We start from the raw sequence: 18,216 nt of genomic DNA, 5'->3' as shown, positions 1-18,216 counted from the left end.
AGTGGTGAGATGTCAGCCAGCAGACTGGTAAAAGATGACACTTTGTAATTGAGTCATGTGACAGAGACACAATACCAGAGTGCTACAGAAGTTTCTGGAATGAGATGGCTTTGCTTGGGTAAAGGGAGAGCCAATGATTCTTGGCAGGAAGGTAGAAGTTGGGCTAAACAAGGAGTGTGAACCCTGAGAAGATGCCTACAGCCGCTTCCTTGGCCTTCTGTTTCTGTCTCCTGGTGCCAGGCTCAGTGGTGGCATCTGCTTCTCCTCATGCCCACACAGGCCACTGACTCCTGTGACCTCTAGGGCTTGGGGACTTGGGCTTTTGGCAGCTGGCACGCCTGGGCTTGCTCCAAAGCAGCCCCCCACCCTGGAGAATCTAGCAATGAATCTTACCAGTCTCTTCCTCCAATTGTTTTTTTTTGAGGGATTCCAAGTTTCTCTTTACAGTTATCCTATTATGTCATTGGCCATTGCTTACCCTGGCAGCCATAATGGATAGGAGTCAGAGGGTAGCACAGAGTTCAGAAGATGCCTGGTGATGTAATTGGGAGTTGGGTGGGACCAGGGCTGGAGACGAGGGTCTAGGCGCTGCTACAGTGCTCAGCAGACTGCCTTTTGGGTGCTTGGAAGGAAAGTTGGCTTCAATCAGAGACCAGAATAGTCATCCCTGGAGGCTTCCAGTAGCCAGGTCAGGGGTTCAGTGGACTGGCCTGGCACATTTGGGTGAAGCAGGGGGAAAGAAATCACTAGGGGAGTGGATGAAAGATGAGGATAAAGGAGGTTTGTTTGGGTGTAGTCATGTGCTGATGCTGACCAAGCTTGATTATTTAGGAAAAATGGTGTCAGGTGGGATCAACTGAGGGCTTTTCCTGCATGATCCGTGGACAGCAATGGCAGCAAGGAGTAAGGCATACTGTGGCAGAGGGGGCTAGATCTGGATGCTCTCCTGAGTGGAACTCCTGCTCTAGGTGTCCCTTTAGGGTGGGGCACATCCAGTTTGAAGCTCTGTGTATGTCACTGCCCATGGTACTGGTCGTTCCTTGTGGCTGATTTTCTTGGGTGGATCGTAAGAACTGTGAAGGCAGGAGGGACACTCGGATCTTCTGGCTCCGAAAGGTGTGTGTCATCCCAAAAAGATACCTGACACGTGTTCCCGAGCCTTCTGCCCAGCGAGCCGTGATACACAGTGGTGGCCCAGGCTCAGAAAAAGCAAGCCAGACAGTTCCGGAGACAGAGACTGAGTTGATAGTGTAAACAGCTGTGGCCACACATTGACTTCCCCCACGAGAGTCTGCCTTTCCCCTTGGCTCCCAGGACATTTTGCGACCAAGCGTAACGTTCACTCTTTGAATCACTGCTAATTTATTTACAGTGTTTGGTGATTGCACGTCATGTGCACCCTGAGAAAAACAAGCAGAGGATTGAAAAATGATGATTCCCCCCCCTGGAAAAACATGTCCATTATAGCCTGCAGTGACAGAGAGTGCCAAGGCAAACATTCGGATGAAAAGAGAGCCTCTGTGTAGACAGCCCTCTGAGAGGCTGTCTTGGTCCAAGGACTATTGCGACACTAAGAGCAGACCTCTGTGTTGCCTTTGGGGCAGGTGGTTAGCTTGCAGAAATGGAGGATCAGATGGGAGCTGCATCCCTAAGGGCTTGGAGGCATTTCTTGGAACAGAATGCCCTTTCTGAGGCACTCCTTACCCTTGAGCAGGGTATCGAGACTTTGAGGATGGCTTAGGGATGGAGTCTTGAGTACAGAGTGGGTAGAGATGTGGATTTCTTGAAGGGAGGTACGAGGGATAGACCCAGCTCCTAGCAGAATGAGCCTGTCCATGTGAGTCTCCAGATAAATGGTGTATATGCCTCTAGTAAACTCATGGATGGCACCGCAGAGTCAGCGGAGGAGGAAAAATACAATTGTTCTGGCTTGGGAATATTAACTCCACCCCCTCCCCAGACTCCAATACAGAGATGTAGAGTAGGCTATCTCCTTCAGAGTTCCCTGGGTTAGCAGACACCCTGTTGGCATCTGGGACCCAGGAGACCTAGCAGTTGCCTGTTTTAGCTGATACATGCACCTTGTGTCATACAAAGGTAGATACCATCTTGGGGGTGCATCAGATGGTCTCACCTTGAGCACGGAGGAGCCCCACATAGATAGTTCAGACCCTTAAGGGGGTAGAAAAGGGTGGGCTCTGACTGCAAACTCAGCCTCTTCATAGGTGCCCACTTCTTTGGGCTGCTAAGGTGTTCTGTAGCCACAGACGGATATAAACTCCAGAGTTTTGTTTGTCTGTGAAGGAGGCGGATTGGGGTTCCCTCACAGTGGCAACAGTGGGTTTTTGGAACACCTGTTGGCCATGGTGTGGCCTTTCCTCTCTGTTCCCTGTTAATTTGTGGTACTTACCACGAAATGGATTTAACCAAAGGGAAAGAGTGCCCTGGGAAGGCATGTCATTCATTCCAAGGAACTCATGGTGTGTGGAAACCATGGAGGTCAAGGAAAATATTTACAGTGTCTGGAATAGGGGGTCTTTGACTTGAAGGGCAAAGACCCGAATTTGCTTCTGGACATATGGAAGGTATCCATGACACTGGGGTGCCTGTCTGCATCTCTGTGCTTTCTGCAACTATGAGAAATTTATTGAGTTTGCTTTGGTCCTTTCCTAGATAGACTAGACTTTTTTTCTTGCCCTGGTATCTCTTAGTTCAACTGCACTTCCGGATCCGGGGATCACCCTGTCCCTCAACCCCATTTTCCCTGAGTTCAGATCTAGAGCCATGAAAACAAAATTGCATTAGGCAGGAAAAGCCCAAGGAACACAGAGGCTGCTGTGAAGGTACTTCCAGCTAGATGTTTCTTTCTCTATGACAGAAGGCGCCCAAGTTCACGGGCATCTGGGGAAGTGTTTGTCCTTTAAAGGACAACATCTGTATGGAAATGGTAGCCCGGGTAATGCAATGTGACGGTTGCTATGTCAACGGGTGTATTTTTCCCCTCCCCTTAAATTATTGACCAGCGCAGTCAATGTTGCATAAAAGTCATGCAACTCAGTGGAATGTGTTTATGTGCTGGCCTCTGCCAGAACTTTTCATCACCCCCCCCACACACACACATGTATTTGCTTTTGGGAAAGATGGCCTGCCACTTTGGTTTAACCGTGCTCCCCGCCACCCCAACCCCAACACACATATTTCTAAGATTCGTAACAGGCCGGTGGTAACTTCCACTGTGGGGCAGCAGCAGAGGAAAGTGAGGACTTGAGGGACTTGGAGTCTTTTAGCTGCGATGAAGAAGCTTGTGGCAGTGTGGGAACCCTTCACAGCTGGCTTGGGAAGGTAAGATGAGTGTTGGGGGGCGGGCAGATGAAGGACACTGGTTTCTCTTAATTTTTTTGTGAAGATGGTGTGAGGCGTGAGTTTTAGGTCTCTTACTCTGGGCTATGTATTCAACTGCCTGCTGGCTACCCTTTCCCTGCTGTCTGTGTAGCCCGGGTTGGCCTCAGATTCCTAGTAATCCTTCCTCCCCAACCTGAGGGGGACTGGGATTACAGACATGTGCCACAATTCCCAGCTTTCTTGGCTGCCTGTCATTGGTACTTCTGTGACTTCAGGTCCCTGAGTCATCTTGGTTAAGGCACCTGTTTCCTTCCACTTAAGCTGGCTGCCCGCTTTGCTGTCTGGGATCAAACCCACCCCCAGCAGGCCCTTTCTGCCCCACCCCCACCTTGTCCTTTGCCAGCAGGGTTGCTGCAGGCCAGCCCTGCACTCTGGGGCTGTATCACCTTTAGCCTTCACGTCTCCTCCTAGTCTCTGACTCACAGCTTCCTAATCCATTCTTTACACTTTAAGTCTCAAAAAAGCCCAAAAAACCCAGAAAACCAATAAAAACAAAAACAAACCACCCTTCACTCCTACAAATAGCATTTTTAAGTACATACAGCCTTGGGTGCCACAGTTGATACCTGAGACCGAGCTATACCAGAGTTCCCTCACCTGCATCCATGCACAACGCCCCCTGTGGTCAGCGCTCGTGCTCCACGGGGACAAACATCACAACTATTGCCCACACGAATGTGTCTCCATCTCCCCGGGTCCTCATTCACATTAGACTCCTTCTCTGCGGTGTATATCTTCTGAGCTTGGACACTCGCCTCTTTTTCTTGGTCTCTTCTGTGACTTATTATAAAGCCTTGATACCTTGATCCAACCCCTGTGCTCTCCAAGGCTGGAGCCTGTCCCATGGCTGGCCACCAGCTGTGGCCTCAAGCTTGGTCTTGGAACATAGTCTCCATCCTTCCCAGCCAGTCTTGAAGTGCTTGTCACAGTGCGTGTCACGGCCAGGTCGCCCTGCTGGATCTCCAGTGCTGAGTGAACAGTGCCTGGCACGAAGATTTGCTGCAGAGGTACCAGGCTCCCCACTCCCTTCGGTGTGGCAACAGCTTGACAACATTGGCTCTGCAGAATTCTTCCCTTCCCAGCCCCTGCCACACAGTGCCTGGGCTGTTTTCTCATTGCTCTCCTTCTGCTGGCCTCTTTCTTCCGTGGCCTGGCCCCAGCTCTACACCACAGTTTTTCTACAATGGCCATTGTACCCTGTGGTCACAATGCTTAGAGTGGGGGCTTTGGAACGAGCGAGACTAACCACTTTCATCAGTGGCACCATTTATACACGTATGAGCACGTGTCTCAACCCCCGAGCTTCACCTGGGACACAGAATGAGCTTGGTAGCCACGGCATGAGGTGCCACAGCTGCCATTGCGTCGAGGGCTTGCTGAGTGTGTGGGCATGCTATTGTGTCAACTGTGGCTACTTTACTACAGGGACTGAATTGTGTCTCTCGAGACTCCTTCCTTGGAGTCAGAGCGACTGTCAGTCAGCTCTGGAGCACACCCCAGACTAGCCTTATCCTCTCAGGGTTTCTCCGTGTGATGCTGGCTGTCTCGGAACTTGCTTTGTAGACCAGACTGGACTCAAACCCAGAGATCCGCTTGCCTCTGCCTCCCCAGTGCAGGGACTAAAGGTGTGTGCCGCCCCCGCCAGCCCGCCCGCCTTATTCCTTCTGTGCTTTTGGTGTGGATGTGGCAATTCTGTCTTGCCCTCCTCTGCTGCCTGCTGCCCGCTCATTCTTCTGGCCCTGGCACATTCTTCAGGATCCTTGTTCTGAGTGACCTACCTCTCCTCCCTCCCCTCCTGCTGTGCATAGCTTGGGTGTGCTCAGATTTTACTCTGTTCATGCCCAAGCCTTCTGTCTTTCTCTAAGCTGGACTTTCCTAGGGTAGAGCTCAGATTTAACCCCCTGAGTGGATGTAGTTAGTCTTTGCACTGGTGACTTCTTGGAGTGTGTGTGCTTCTTGGGGAACTAACCCTGCAGAATTACTACCTGTGGTAGGGCTGTGTGCCACTTTGGTGTCACCTGCTGGAGCAAATTGGGAGAGGTGGCAAATGGCCATCCAGGCCCCCTTCCCCTGATTGGATGTTGCTAATTCGTTACAGAACTCTTTCCTGAGTTCAGCCTGAAAAGTCTGCCCCTGCTTCTGGCTGTCACAGCCTGCCCATTCGAGGTGATAGGGGACCACTAACTACCTAACCATGCCATGGAAAATTTGCTTTTTCCAAATGCTTGTTTTATTTGGGTATTCCTTTGGAAGATACTTAAGTTAGAAAGGCTTAACTTTGTCTCATAAGGAATCTATCTTAGTAGGATACAAGGCTTAGAGATCTCTTTGGGGACTGGAGAGAAGGCTGTCAGTGAATCATATACAGGAAGACTTTAGTTCGATCCCTGGTACCCACTTAAAAATCTGGGCCTGGCTTTGCATACTTGTGATGGGGACAGGGAGATAGGCAGATGTCTGGGACCCTCTGGACAGCCAGCCTTGTCCAGTCAGGGAGCCCGGGATGTAGTGATGGGCTCTGTCTTGAAAAATAAGATAGGTGGCACCTGAGGTGGACCACAAGCCTCTCCCTACACACATGCATATACATACACATGTGTACTGACATGTACTGCTCATCTGCACACACATGCCACACACACACACACACACACACACACACACACACACACACACACACAGTCTTGTGAGGTACACACCCTGATCAGGGTGACAGATAGCAGGCAGACAGACATTTCTGTGTAGTACGGAGCAGAAGACTGTCTGGAGAACAAGTTTCCCAGGCAGAGATGGCCTGTTATAAAAGTCGTTTTTTTTTTAATTGCCTCACAGAAGGCTGAAACAACAAAGGCTTTTCACCCTGCTTTGCAGAGTTTAAGGCAGGTGGGCGAACTTTCTGGAAACCACAGGAGAATTCCAACACTTTAGGAGATGTGCTTTGGCGAGGTACATTCTCCCATGGGGCCTGCCATGGAACCAGGGTGAAAGGATGCTGTGTTGGGCTAAGGATCTGTACATGTGGCTAGTGATGGAGGAACTCGCATTAGAGGCCTGGCTGGCATTGAAGTCTGGACTCTCCTCCCTGCACCAGGTACCCAGGGCTGCGTATGGAGTTGCTGCCAACTGTCTTGCTCACTGCTTGCTGAAGTCCATCGGATGTCAGAAACAGAACTGGCATTTGCAACTGTCTGTCTCTCCCTTATTTCTTCACCCAGCTGCTTGAGTTATCCTGAATGTAGCCTTGGACTTGGGCTCCTTGACTTGGCTGTGCATTGACTGCTTGTCTCATCTGCCTGCTGAAGCCTTACTCAGTGATTCAGGGTTTGTGGTGCTCTCTGGGGACACTGTCCCTTCCCCCCTCTGCAGGTCTGTCTCCTCTGGGTCCTCATGACAGTCAATTTTAGCACCCCTTGCCTTTGTCAGGGCAGATAGCTGGGCTCTTTCTCTGAAGGCTGTCAATCCTTGGAGTCAGGAGGGAGGTGGACTCATCAGTCCCTGGGGCCAAGGTTCTGTGGACAGAGTTGGGAGCTTGGCCAGGGAGAGCTGAATTCACTTGATCCCTTCATGCCTGGGATGAATCTGGGCCACTGGGAGTTCAACTTAGGGACCTCACTGTCTTAACTTGTTTGAGAAACCTTGGCTTGCCATAGAATAAAATCCATCAAGACACCCACACACACACACACACACACACACACACACACACACACACACACAGCAGAGAGAGAGAGAGAGAGAGAGAGAGAGAGAGAGAGAGAGAGAGAGAGAGAGAGAGAGAGAGAGAGAGATCGATCATGATGACTTGGCCTGCTGGCTCCTTAATTCCTGGGATAGGAGGTGGGTGGGTGGGGTGGGGGAGGGAGGAGTCTGAGAACATGCTGGCCTGTGTGGTAGTTTTGGTTTTTGAAGCATAGGTGTTTTGGTTTACATGTTGTTACCCTTAGTGCTGCTAGACCCAGGGTCTCTGCAGTGAAGACCACATGGCACCTGTCAGTCCACCTGGTCCCATCACATGACACGTCCTTGCCATGCTGTGACACCTTTGGCATGGGCTCTGTTGCCATCTTTCCTGCCTGTATTTCCAGACACTTGTGGCTCACTGACCAGAAGCTGCTGTGTCCTCCAGGCTGGCTCTGGTTTTTGTTTTTCTTTTGTTTTTTTTTTGAGACAGGGTTTTTCTGTAACTTTTGGAGGCTGTCCTGATAATCATTCTGTAGACCAGGCTGGCCTCAAACTCACAGGGATTAAAGGCATGCACCACACTGCTCAGCTCTGGTTCTGGTTCTGAGGACAGGTTAAATCTGATTGGACTCGTTTTTATTGTTATGTACACTCAGTAATTGAAGATGAGTTTTGAGAAGCATCACGAGGCCAGTTGAATCTATTTGGTAGCAACACGACTAATGAACACTGTACTGGGCTCCATGAAACTCAGAAAGTGCCATGTCAGCATGCTTCTGTTTGAAACGTTATTAGTGAATAGAACATCTGTGTTACGGGACTGCAGTATGCTAGCAGACAGAACAGTTTTGTTACTTCACTTTGTTAGCTGGGAAATAACCCTTATGGCTGTAGAATGCCTCTGCAAGTTCTAGTAGCTGCCACTTTGGAAATTAATTGCATTGAATAAGTAGAGGTGAATGTCAGGCATTTAATTGTTTCTTCTCTCCCAGTCTGCTGCATGAATTTTACAACCATTGTCAGTGGTGAGAATTCACCACAATCGGAACCTGTCAGGCTGGCATAGAGGCTGTTGGTTTTTGGAGGGGAAAGGAGCAGGTTGTGAGACTGTCTTGAATGTCTGGCTTGTGCCTTGTAGCCTGGTCCTCCAGGATCTCTACTAACACGTCTCAAATAGCAGCATAGGGTGGGAGGGAGTGATGGCTGATGCTGAGGGGTCCACAATGTTTGTTTTACGTTGCAAACCTTATGTTAAATGTTCAAGTGACTGGTTTTTGATTCTTTTGTCCCCCAAGTCCTTGTTTAGAAAGGGTTGACAGGAGAGATGCATTTAAAATTTCTGTGGTTTTCCAAACCCTTGGGATCTGGTACCTGATTTAAAAAGTAGTGAAAAAAGTATTAAAAAGACATAAAAGATTGCAGAAACCAAGCAAAGGAACTTTTGTATGTGAAATGAGAGCAAAGAGACAGAAGCCAGGGTGGGGTTTGCCTTTTGAAAAGTAGGATTGGACTGGTAAGGAGACAGGGATGGGCCCAGGCGAGGGCCTCCCTCAGTTACCTGAGGCAGGAGGATGAATAGAGATGGAGCAGGAAGACATGGAGTAATCAACTCATTGATTGACAGGCAGGGAGCTATATGCTGCCGGCCAACCTTATCCTGGGTGTTTCAAACCCAGTCCACCTGGCAGTTAACTAGACACTGGGGCGATGTCTTCGGACAACTCTGGTGAGGAATCTGGGGCATTGTGAATATGTGTCTACATCTAGACTTGGTTCAAAGGATGTTGGGTAAATCAGCAAGGTGGTGGCACCATTGGGGTGTGGCAAGGTAAGAGTGAGGTTGGAGGAAACCCCACCCCGTCCCCAGTCTTCGCTCCAGGGCTTTCTCCAAAGACAGCCCCTCCCCACGTGCTCCACCACATGGTGAAGCCCATCCTGCGTCTGCGGTCTTTTCCTGGGTGTGGTCCAGAGTCCAGGGTAGACCCTCACTCTACTCTTCCTATCCAGTTGTCTTCAAGCCAGCCTCCCTCTCAGAGCTGCAGTGTCTTCAGAACGATGCTGCTAATCGTTTCATTATGGGGCTGGAGGAAATTCCTGTGAAGGCGGGCCATGCTGAGCCTAGTGCCAAGGCATTGCTCAACACACAGGAAGCAGTTCTCTCACTCAGAGCCCACAGATAACATCTGATCTGTCGGTGTGTGCAGAGTAAAGACTTGTGTGCCGATCATTGGACAGTTTTAAAAAGATGAATTATTTTTAAACTTACATGTATGAGTGTTCTCTGTGCCTGGATTCTGCAGAGGTCAGAATAGAGCATCGGAGTCTCTGGAACGGGGGTTGTGGATGCTGTGAGCCACAATGTGGGTGCTGTGATTCCTGAACCTAGGTCCTCTTCAAGAGCAGTGCGTGCTTTTTTTGGTTTGTTTGTTTGTTTTGTTTTTAGAGACAGGGTTTCTCTGTGTAACAGCCACGATTGTACTGGATCTAGCTCTGTAGACCAGGCTGGCCTGGAACTCAGAGATCCACCTACATCTACCTCCTGACTAAAGGCGTGCACTACCATACCTAGCCAGTGGGTGCTTAATATTGAGTTATCTTTTTAACCCCAAATGATTGGACTTTGATATAATACTTAATAAGAAAAATTTTTTATATAAGACAGAGTTCCATGTAGCCCAGGCTGGCCTTAAACTTGTATCTAGCTGAGGGTGGCCTTGCACTTCTGACGCTCCTGCTCCCTATGCCCCCACCTTTGTCTCTCCCCTGTCCTTGGCAGGTATGTGCACCATGGAAGTCCCCACCCTGTTTATGTGGTGGTGAGGGTTGAACCCAGGGCCTCATGCACGTTAGGCAAGCATCCTACCAGCTGAGCTATAGCCCCAAACCTAAAGAAAAAATGTAATTCTTATCTCATCAAGTGCTTCAGTATTGGTTTGTGTTTTGTTTTGTTCAATGGCATTGGGATCTTTCTTTTTCTGAGCCACAGACAGGCCACCCGTGAACTGCCTGTCTCATCCCTCTCAGGTGACTCTTCTGATTTGTGCTCTTGCAGAATGCTGCAAACCCGACCCCAGGCTGGGGAGGTAGCTTCCTGGTAAAGCACTTGCATAGTACATGCAAGGTCCTGGGTTCTATCCACAGCATCATAAAACAACCCTAACGATAAAAATGTCACCTGATTCACCCACAAAGCACTCAACTTGTTGGCCCACGCTGCTGAAAGTGCCCCCACCCCTGTGAGTTTGTTGCACGACTCATGCCTTTCTCTTGGTTTTTCCTTCAGTTGTGGCTGTGTACTTAAAGGAGTCCTGGTGGTTCACTGAAGACATCCTAAGAACTTCTGATCCCACAAGGGACGGACTCAGGAAGGTGAGGGAATATGATTTCTTTAAATAATTTTTTATTTACATTAAAGATAATCTTATTTTATATACCAATCCCAGTTCCTTCTCCCTCTTATCCTTCCACTCCCCCCACCATCTCCCCATTCTACCCCCCAATCCACTCCTCAGAGAGGGTGAAACTTCCCTTGGGGGAATCATTGAAGTTTGTCACATCATTTGGGGCAGGACCAAGGTCCTCCCTGCTGTATCTAGGCTGAGAGAGTATCCCTCCGTAGGGAATGGGTATCCCTAGTGCATGAACGGGCTTTTTGGAGCCCATTCCCTATGGAAAGGATATGATTTGAAGTGAACATTTGCAAACAGGTTTCCCAGGTCTTTTTTACAGGGGCCGTGTTAATAAATTAAGGCTGGATAGCATACGCTTTTATCAGGGAGTCACTTTTGAATCCCCAACTGCCTGGAGAATGGGTTCCTCTAAGTCCACGATGTCTGTCTGTGTATTCATTCAGTGAGCTGCCCTGGGGTACCAAGTCTGGGATGCTTCCACAGCAAACTTTTCTTTGTCTCTGGATTCTGAAGGCTGGAGGTCTGAAGTCAGGGACTATTTCTTTTGAGGGCTCAGGGGGTCTGTTGTTGGCTCTATCCCCATTTCTGGTTGCTCTAGCAGTTCTTTGGCCTGAAGATGGCTCTGTTCATGTTTTTGTTTTCTTTGGAAGCATTGTCAGCTGTGTTGAGAGTCCTCCTTTTGATAAGGACATCATTTGTGTTGGATTTTGGGATTGATGTACCATCATGGCCCGATCACCTATAAAACCCGTTCTGAAAAAGTTCCCATTCACGGATGCTGATGGGGATTTCAACATCTTTTTGGGTCACACCCTTCAATGCCAGCCAGCATCCTGCCAGCAAGGAAAACAGGAACACGAGATCGTTCACCAAACACCTGACTACTGTTCAATATCTGTTTTACCATCTCGAGGGCCCCTTGAGCCTCAGTTTGTAAACTTTAATCTGTCCCATTTCTCTCCTGTGTTGAAAAGGTTTTCTGTTGAGTACATTCAGGTCATGGCTATCGATAGAAGATTTAGAAATGGATTGGTCTGCCCTGCATACTTGTTATCCCAGCTTCTTTGAGGGGGCTGGTCTAGTTTCAGAGTCTTCGAGCTCTGTGTTGTGTCGTTGGAGGCACAGGCTTGAGTTAGGTAGCGAGTGAGGGATTTAGTTGGGTGTAAACTTTGGTGCCTCCAATGTCAGACCTAGCGCCTTTGAAGTCCTGTGGCTGTGGCGTAGTAGAGCCGGGGATGGTTGAGTGTAAAGCCAGCAGCTTCTTAGAGTGTCAGAGGGTAGCTGAACTTCAGGTGGAGTGGAGCTGAGGAGGGGGTAGGCATCAGAGAGAGCTGACTGTGTGTCCCATGACTGCCTGCTCGTTTGGCTGCCAGATTTATTTAATTATGTAGGTGAGATAGAGATAGTGCTTCTGTACCATCTTGAAATGGTATGTCTTTCCACCATTGTTTAGAAAACCACTTGGTTTTTTCCGTGGGTTTCAGTAGGTGCTGAATTGAAATGTCAACATTTGTTGGAATTCAGTTTGGAGAATGAGTTTATAACGTAGTTCTTCTATTGAACAGCTCCTTAAACACTGAGTCCTAGGGCTGAGCAGATGGCTCAGTGAGTAAGAACCCCTGTTGGGCAAGTGTTAAGGACCCAACTGGAATCCCCAGCACCCATGTAGAAAGGCATGGCTGTGTGTAGTCTACCTGTGAGGGAGGAGACAGGTGAACCCTGAGAGCTCCCTGGGGGCCAGCTGAGACAAGATGGCCAACTTTGGCTGCAGTGAGAGACGGTCCCAAGGCAGTAAGTGTGACTGAAGAAGACACCCAAGCTCCTGTGTGGCCTCTGTATGGGTTTCCACATTCACGCACTCAAGTACACACACCACACAAGCACACCAACGCACAGACTGGAAACTGAAAATTAAGTCCTGTTTTAAGCAAGTTTCATCGACATGTGATTTGCATTCTATAAATTTACTCTAAAAATGTACAGTTCCACAATGTTTAAGAGGCTTAAGTCAACTTCTCCACAGCGTTTTCATTCTCCTAACTCTGTTTTTAGTGGAATGACAGGCCAGCATCTGGAGAGACTACATTTTATTACCCATTCAGTGGTTGATGAATATTGAGTAGTGTCCATTTCTTAGCTGTCATGAGTATTTTTTGTGACCTTTTATGAGGACGTAGACTTTGAGTCTTCCTGGGTATATACCTAGAAGCGTAACTGCTGGTCACGTGGTGTGTCTCGTGTTTTGAGGGACTGCCTGATTTCTCTGCAGTTACTGTGCCAGGTGACTTCCCCACCAGAGTGCCAGCATGCTTTAGTCTCCTAGTCCGTGGCAGCTTGCACTGTTGTCTGCTTCTTCTTTTGTTTTTTGGGTTTTTCAGGACAGGGTTTTTCTGTGTAGCTTTGGACTCTGTCCTGGAACTAGCTAGCTCATATAGACCAGGCTGGCCTCCAACTCACAGAGATTCCTCTGCCTCTGCCTCCCAAGTGCTGGGATTAAAGGCATGCGCCACCAACACCCAGCTGAAAGGATCTTTATAAATGTAATTTCAGTTTTTGTTTTTTTTAAAGGTTTATTTATTTTTTAGGTAAACAACATTCTGCCTCAATGCATGCGTGCAGGCCAGAAGAAGCCACCAGATCTCATTATAGATGGTTGTGAGCCACCATGTCATTGCTGGGAATTGAACTCAGGACCTCAGGAAGAGTAGTCAGTGCTCTTAACCTCTGAGCAATCTCTCCAGCCCTGTTGTCTGCCTCTTCAACTCTCTATCTGTGGTCATTTGAATGGGAAGTGTCCCCCCATAGGCTGGGGTATTGGGACACTTGGTCCCTAGTTAGTAGTGCTATTTAGGGAGTTAATGGAACCATTAGGAAATGGGGGAGGGATTTGGAGTTTTAGAGACTTGCCCCACATCCTGTTCTCTCTCTGCCTCGTTCTCTCTCCTTCATGTCTTTCCCATCTTGCTGAACCCTTTGCCTCTGGAACCTTAGCCAAAATAATCCTTTTGTCCTTAAGTTACTTCTGGTAATGGTGTTTTATTACAGCATATACAAGTAGCTTGTTCACCACCCTGCAGACGTGAGGTGGTACCCTACACATGTGTTGATGGGCATTCCCTGACGGCGAGGGATACTGAGCATCTTTTCTTGCCCTTGCTGACTATTTTCCTGTTCTCTCTCGGGGAGAATGCCTGTTTCGATCCTTTCTTAGCCCACTTTTTGATTGGAATATTTTAATTTTTATTGTTAAATTGTAGGCGTTTCCCCACATACTCTCTGTGCAAGCCTTTTATTACATATTTGCAATAAGAGAACTGTCACATATTTGCTATAAAAAACCTTGCATGCATGACTCTTTCCCCATTCTGTAAGTTGCCTGTTTAGAAAAAAATAGATCTGGATTCAGTAGACTCAATAGATGCTATTATAGATGTTCTGCCAAGGTCTCCTCCAGAGAATTAGTGCTTCCTTGAGAGCCAGCCAGGGGCCATGATGTAGCTGTGTGTGCCGTTGTCCCAGCCTCTTCGTCACAAGTGGACCCAGTGACTTTTGGTGCTAAGAAGACCAATTTGCTCCTTATGAAGTTCCAGAATGAGAAGACTGGTTTGCTCCTTATGAAGTTCCAGAATGAGAAGACTGGTTTGCTCCTTATGAAGTTCCAGAATGAGAGGGGCTGATTGTCTCACTTCCCATCTCTTCCAAGTTTAGATTGGGAGCTCACTCCCAATTTTCTGAGAGTGTGCTGTTGTTGTGTGTGTTTGTTTATGTTCTGAACAGAAAGAACCTAACCACATTGGGACATCTGCCCTCCATGTGCCGCACTGGGACATTCTACCCCCCCAGCCCCCAGCCATGTCCTCCCACCCTCAAGCATGAGTATTTTCTTCTGTTCTTTCTAAGACTTTGTCTTTACTTAAAAAAAATCAGGTTTTGTTTCTTAGCCACTGTTTTTCCCCACACAATACTAGAAAAATCCCCTTTAATGCTCTCACTGTTAATGCAATTAGTGGTCTCAATGATGGCTTATAAATCAGTGGGTTTTAGTTTTATGTTTTTTGGAAATACTTCTAAGTCAACATGGCGTGTCACACATTTTTTCTTCCTGTAACGGAACTGGACAAATTAAGCACACTCCCTTTTCCTCCTTTTTCTCTGTGTTTGGGTGTTTCCCTTCTGCCACCTGCCATCTGCTGCTCTACTCTGGTTCCCCTCTGCTTTCGTTGGTTGAAAAATACCGCCTCCCAGATGACACCCATTAGCTCTTGAGGCCGGCTAGTTCTTAAAGCTGAACTTCATCTGGCCGCCACCATCTGAGGTAGACAGTGAATCAGTCAGATCTACACCTGTCTTTTCCTCTTCGAAGGGCTGGCTCCGGATAAAGGTGACACACTTTACATCCTGTGCCAATGAGGAAGTTATGTGGACATTGGACAGTTTGTGCAGGACGCCAGGGCAAGCTACGTTACTATTAGTAAGCATTTTATAAGCAGACAAGTGGGCCGGTGTGATAGCTCAGTGGGAAAAAGTGCTTGCCATGAGCCTGACCGTCTAAGTTTGATTCCCCCAACCCTTGTTAAGGTGGAAGGAAAGAACTGACTCTACAGAGTTTTCCTGTGACCTCCACGTGTGTACCATGTGTCTACACATATACATCATATGCTAACATGCATGCTTGAGTGTGTGTGTGTGTTTGTGTGTGTGTGTGTGTGTGTGTGAGAGAGAGAGAGAGAGAGAGAGAGAGAGAGAGAGAGAGAGAGAGAGAGCATGTACACATACAGCAATAGCAACAGATGTGTTTTAGAGCACACTCAAGGGATCTTATCCCCTGCACTGAATCTCAAAGAAGAATAAAGGCGAGGTCTCCTAGGACTGAGAACCCACAAATACAAACGATAGTGACGATGTTGGGAGGACAGTAATTTTGGGATATATTAGACCTAAAACTAGGAGGCTGGCTATATGGCTTATTTGATTTGGTAAAGTGCTTGCCATGCAGGTGCGATGATCTGAATTCAATTCCCAGATCCTACATAAAGAAGTTGGGCATGGTGTCACATGCTTATAATCCCAGAGCCGGGGACACAGAAACAGAAGGATCCCTGAGGTTCACTGGCTAGCCAACTTAGCCTATTTGGTACATTCCAGTTTTAGTGAGAGACCCTGTCTCTAAAATTAAAGTGGACAGTACCTGAAGAATGATACCTGATATTGACCTACACCCCCACACCCCATCATATACATGCAGCCCCATATGAACAGTAACGTGCATAAATGATTAAAATTGACTGTACGGCCATGCACTGATGTTTTCAATGAATACTCCCATTCCCAGAGTCTCAGGTCTGATGGATGAGAAAGCAGAAGGTCTGGGCTTGAGCAGGTGTGCTGTTTGGGATGGAGGCGCCGTGGCCTGTGATTCCAGTCTATTTCTGAGCTAGCCCCAGCCCAGCTGTCTCAAGTAGTCTTTGGAATGAGACAGTAATATTGATGCATGCGCGCAACCTCTTTGCGCTTCAGTTTCTGCACCTGTAAGCCAGCCCCTTCCCCACCCCCCAGCAGATGAGAAGCAAGTGACAACACGTGGGCAAAGTCACAGCTTCAGGGGTGGTGTGGATCCGTGCCCACACGTGCCCACACATGCACCACAGGGCTGTCACATAGCGGAGTTGTAGGAGAAAAACCCAGCACTGTAATACAGACATTATGTGAAGAGCTGGCTGCTCTCACCGTCTGCATCAAATTATATCAGTTACCTGTGCTGCCTGGATGGATGTTTGCAGGATCAACAGATCATACCCTGGCCGTGTAGCCAGACGTGGTCAGGTAGCCATGTCTCCTATGAGTCCGGAAGAGAGACCCTGATTTCAGACACACATTTGCCCCTTCATACTCAGAATCACAGTTAGGAACATGATGCCATTTGGGCTTATGTGAGACAAGGCTTCTAACTCGGTGGGGACACCTTGGGTGACAGGGACGACTCTGCTATTATATTGCTTAGTTCAAGCTGGGCCTTGAGTCCCCAGGGTTGGGATTCCAGCACATACTTGAAATGAGTGGCTTTGCTGTGGCAATTGATCCCCTACTCCCAAGGCGAGGATGTCAGCACTGTAAAAATGGCAGATTAGGTTTATTTTAGGACACAGCCAGTCATTTCTTGGAATGGCTGACCTGGCCGCCCTGGAGGCAACGTCCTGTTCTATTACACAAAGCTGGTCACACTCTGTGACTCACAGTCCATGTCTGTGGCCCAGAGTCTTCCCTGACACTTCACTCCATACTGCCTTGTGATAAATGAGTGGTGCTGAGACCCCACAATTCACGCCTGATCAAGAGCACTCCACCACACCCGGCCCCGCCCCACCCAGCTCTGCCCCACCTGGCCCAGCCTCACCTGGCCCCCCTGCCACGAGCTCCTTTTCCTGTCTGGTCTCACTTGGTGGCAACTGTTCTTTTTTTTTTTTTCCTCATTAAGGTTCAGTCCTTCGGGGAAAGGATTGTACTTTTTGTTCTCAACACCATTATTTTTGGAAGACTGGAGAGAAATCTGGATGATGATGACATGTTTTTCTTACCTCACCCAGCGAAGGAGCAAGCTAAGATTCTGTGGAGAGGTGGAGCAGCAGTTGGATTTTACTCAATCAAAAGGAAAGGTGAGAGATTCATGTTCTCTGAGGCCAGGGTGGTGTAGGGCCCCTTGGATGTCTGTCTGTCTTGGCAGACCCCCTCAGCATAGCATTGTGTGGAGTCTTCTGGCTCAGGAAGCACAGCTAATTAAACTTTTGTGTGCCCCTATGACAGTGTGTGTGCCTGAAGCTTAATGCTTTTCCTTTTCCTCAATGTTAACAGTCAGCCATCAGCTGATGCGTGTTCAGGAAACATTCTAGATGCCAAGACTTACAGACATTATCTCAGAAGACAAGACAGGGAATTGGCCATGGAAACAAGCTTAGGTTAGACAACAGCAGCTTCCTTCTAGGACCTTGGCAAGCAGTAGGTGTTTAGCGGTTGGAATGAAGGTGTCTGTCCGTCCTTTCAGGTAGCTGCTTTCCGTAATAGTTTCTTTAGCCTTCGAAGGCTGTCACCATCTGACCCAACTGGTTTCACCATTACTGCCACTTGCTTCTTATAAAGTTATGCATTGTAAAGATTATTTAAGAAATTACATATATTTAATTTATTTGCCAGCAGTGGGGTGGGGTGACACAGGTGAGGAGGTCAGAGGACAACTTGTGGGGTCTGTTCTCTCCTCCCACCACGGGGATCAAACTCCGGCCATCAGGCTTGGCTGGGGAAAGTCTGCACAAGCTCACTGGCTAGAAAGTTACCAACTTTAGCAACAATTACATTTCCCAGAAAACCCCTGTGGACCTGCTATTTTTGGAGGTAAGTGTTGTTCTTGGGAGATAAAGAGGTTGATTTTGTTTTGAACCATGTTCACATTGTGTGTGTGTGTGTGTGTGTGTGTGTGTGTGTGTGTGTGTGTGTGTGTGTGTGTGTTCTGCTTGCCCGGGATGGAATGAAGTTCTTCCCTTGCTCCTCCCCTCTTTCTACTGTCACATGACCAGATTCTCATGCCCCGTGGATTGGTTAAATGTCTGCTGAGGTCAGCTCTGGGTACTTTGGCTCATGACTGTGTTAGTAGTTTCCCTCTTGATGGTCACTGGCCCTGTGATTATAGCATGTCTTTATGCTTTTTTCAGGTGTTACAGTCTTGGTCTAT

General features: G+C 48.2%; 1 protein-coding gene across 4 annotated transcripts in view; it reads left to right on the top strand.

Annotated features, from left to right (window-relative positions):
- Window positions 1-18,216, top strand: part of LOC101825091 (protein FAM169B) — a 79,174-nt gene that overhangs the window by 29,726 nt on the left and 31,232 nt on the right. For all 4 annotated transcript variants that reach the window (XM_021235176.2, XM_013123461.3, XM_040730406.1 and 1 more), the window contains exons 4-5: window positions 10,367-10,452; window positions 16,969-17,146. In XM_021235176.2, coding sequence (XP_021090835.1) covers window positions 10,367-10,452; window positions 16,969-17,146 — 264 coding nt within the window. The remainder of the gene's footprint in view (window positions 1-10,366; window positions 10,453-16,968; window positions 17,147-18,216) is intronic.

This window comes from Mesocricetus auratus, unplaced genomic scaffold (genome assembly GCF_017639785.1).
Source record: "Mesocricetus auratus isolate SY011 unplaced genomic scaffold, BCM_Maur_2.0 Super-Scaffold_4256, whole genome shotgun sequence".
Classification (NCBI taxonomy): domain Eukaryota; kingdom Metazoa; phylum Chordata; class Mammalia; order Rodentia; family Cricetidae; genus Mesocricetus; species Mesocricetus auratus.
The sequence above is the reverse complement of the archived record's forward strand: the minus strand, read 5'-3'. Positions and strand labels throughout refer to the sequence as shown.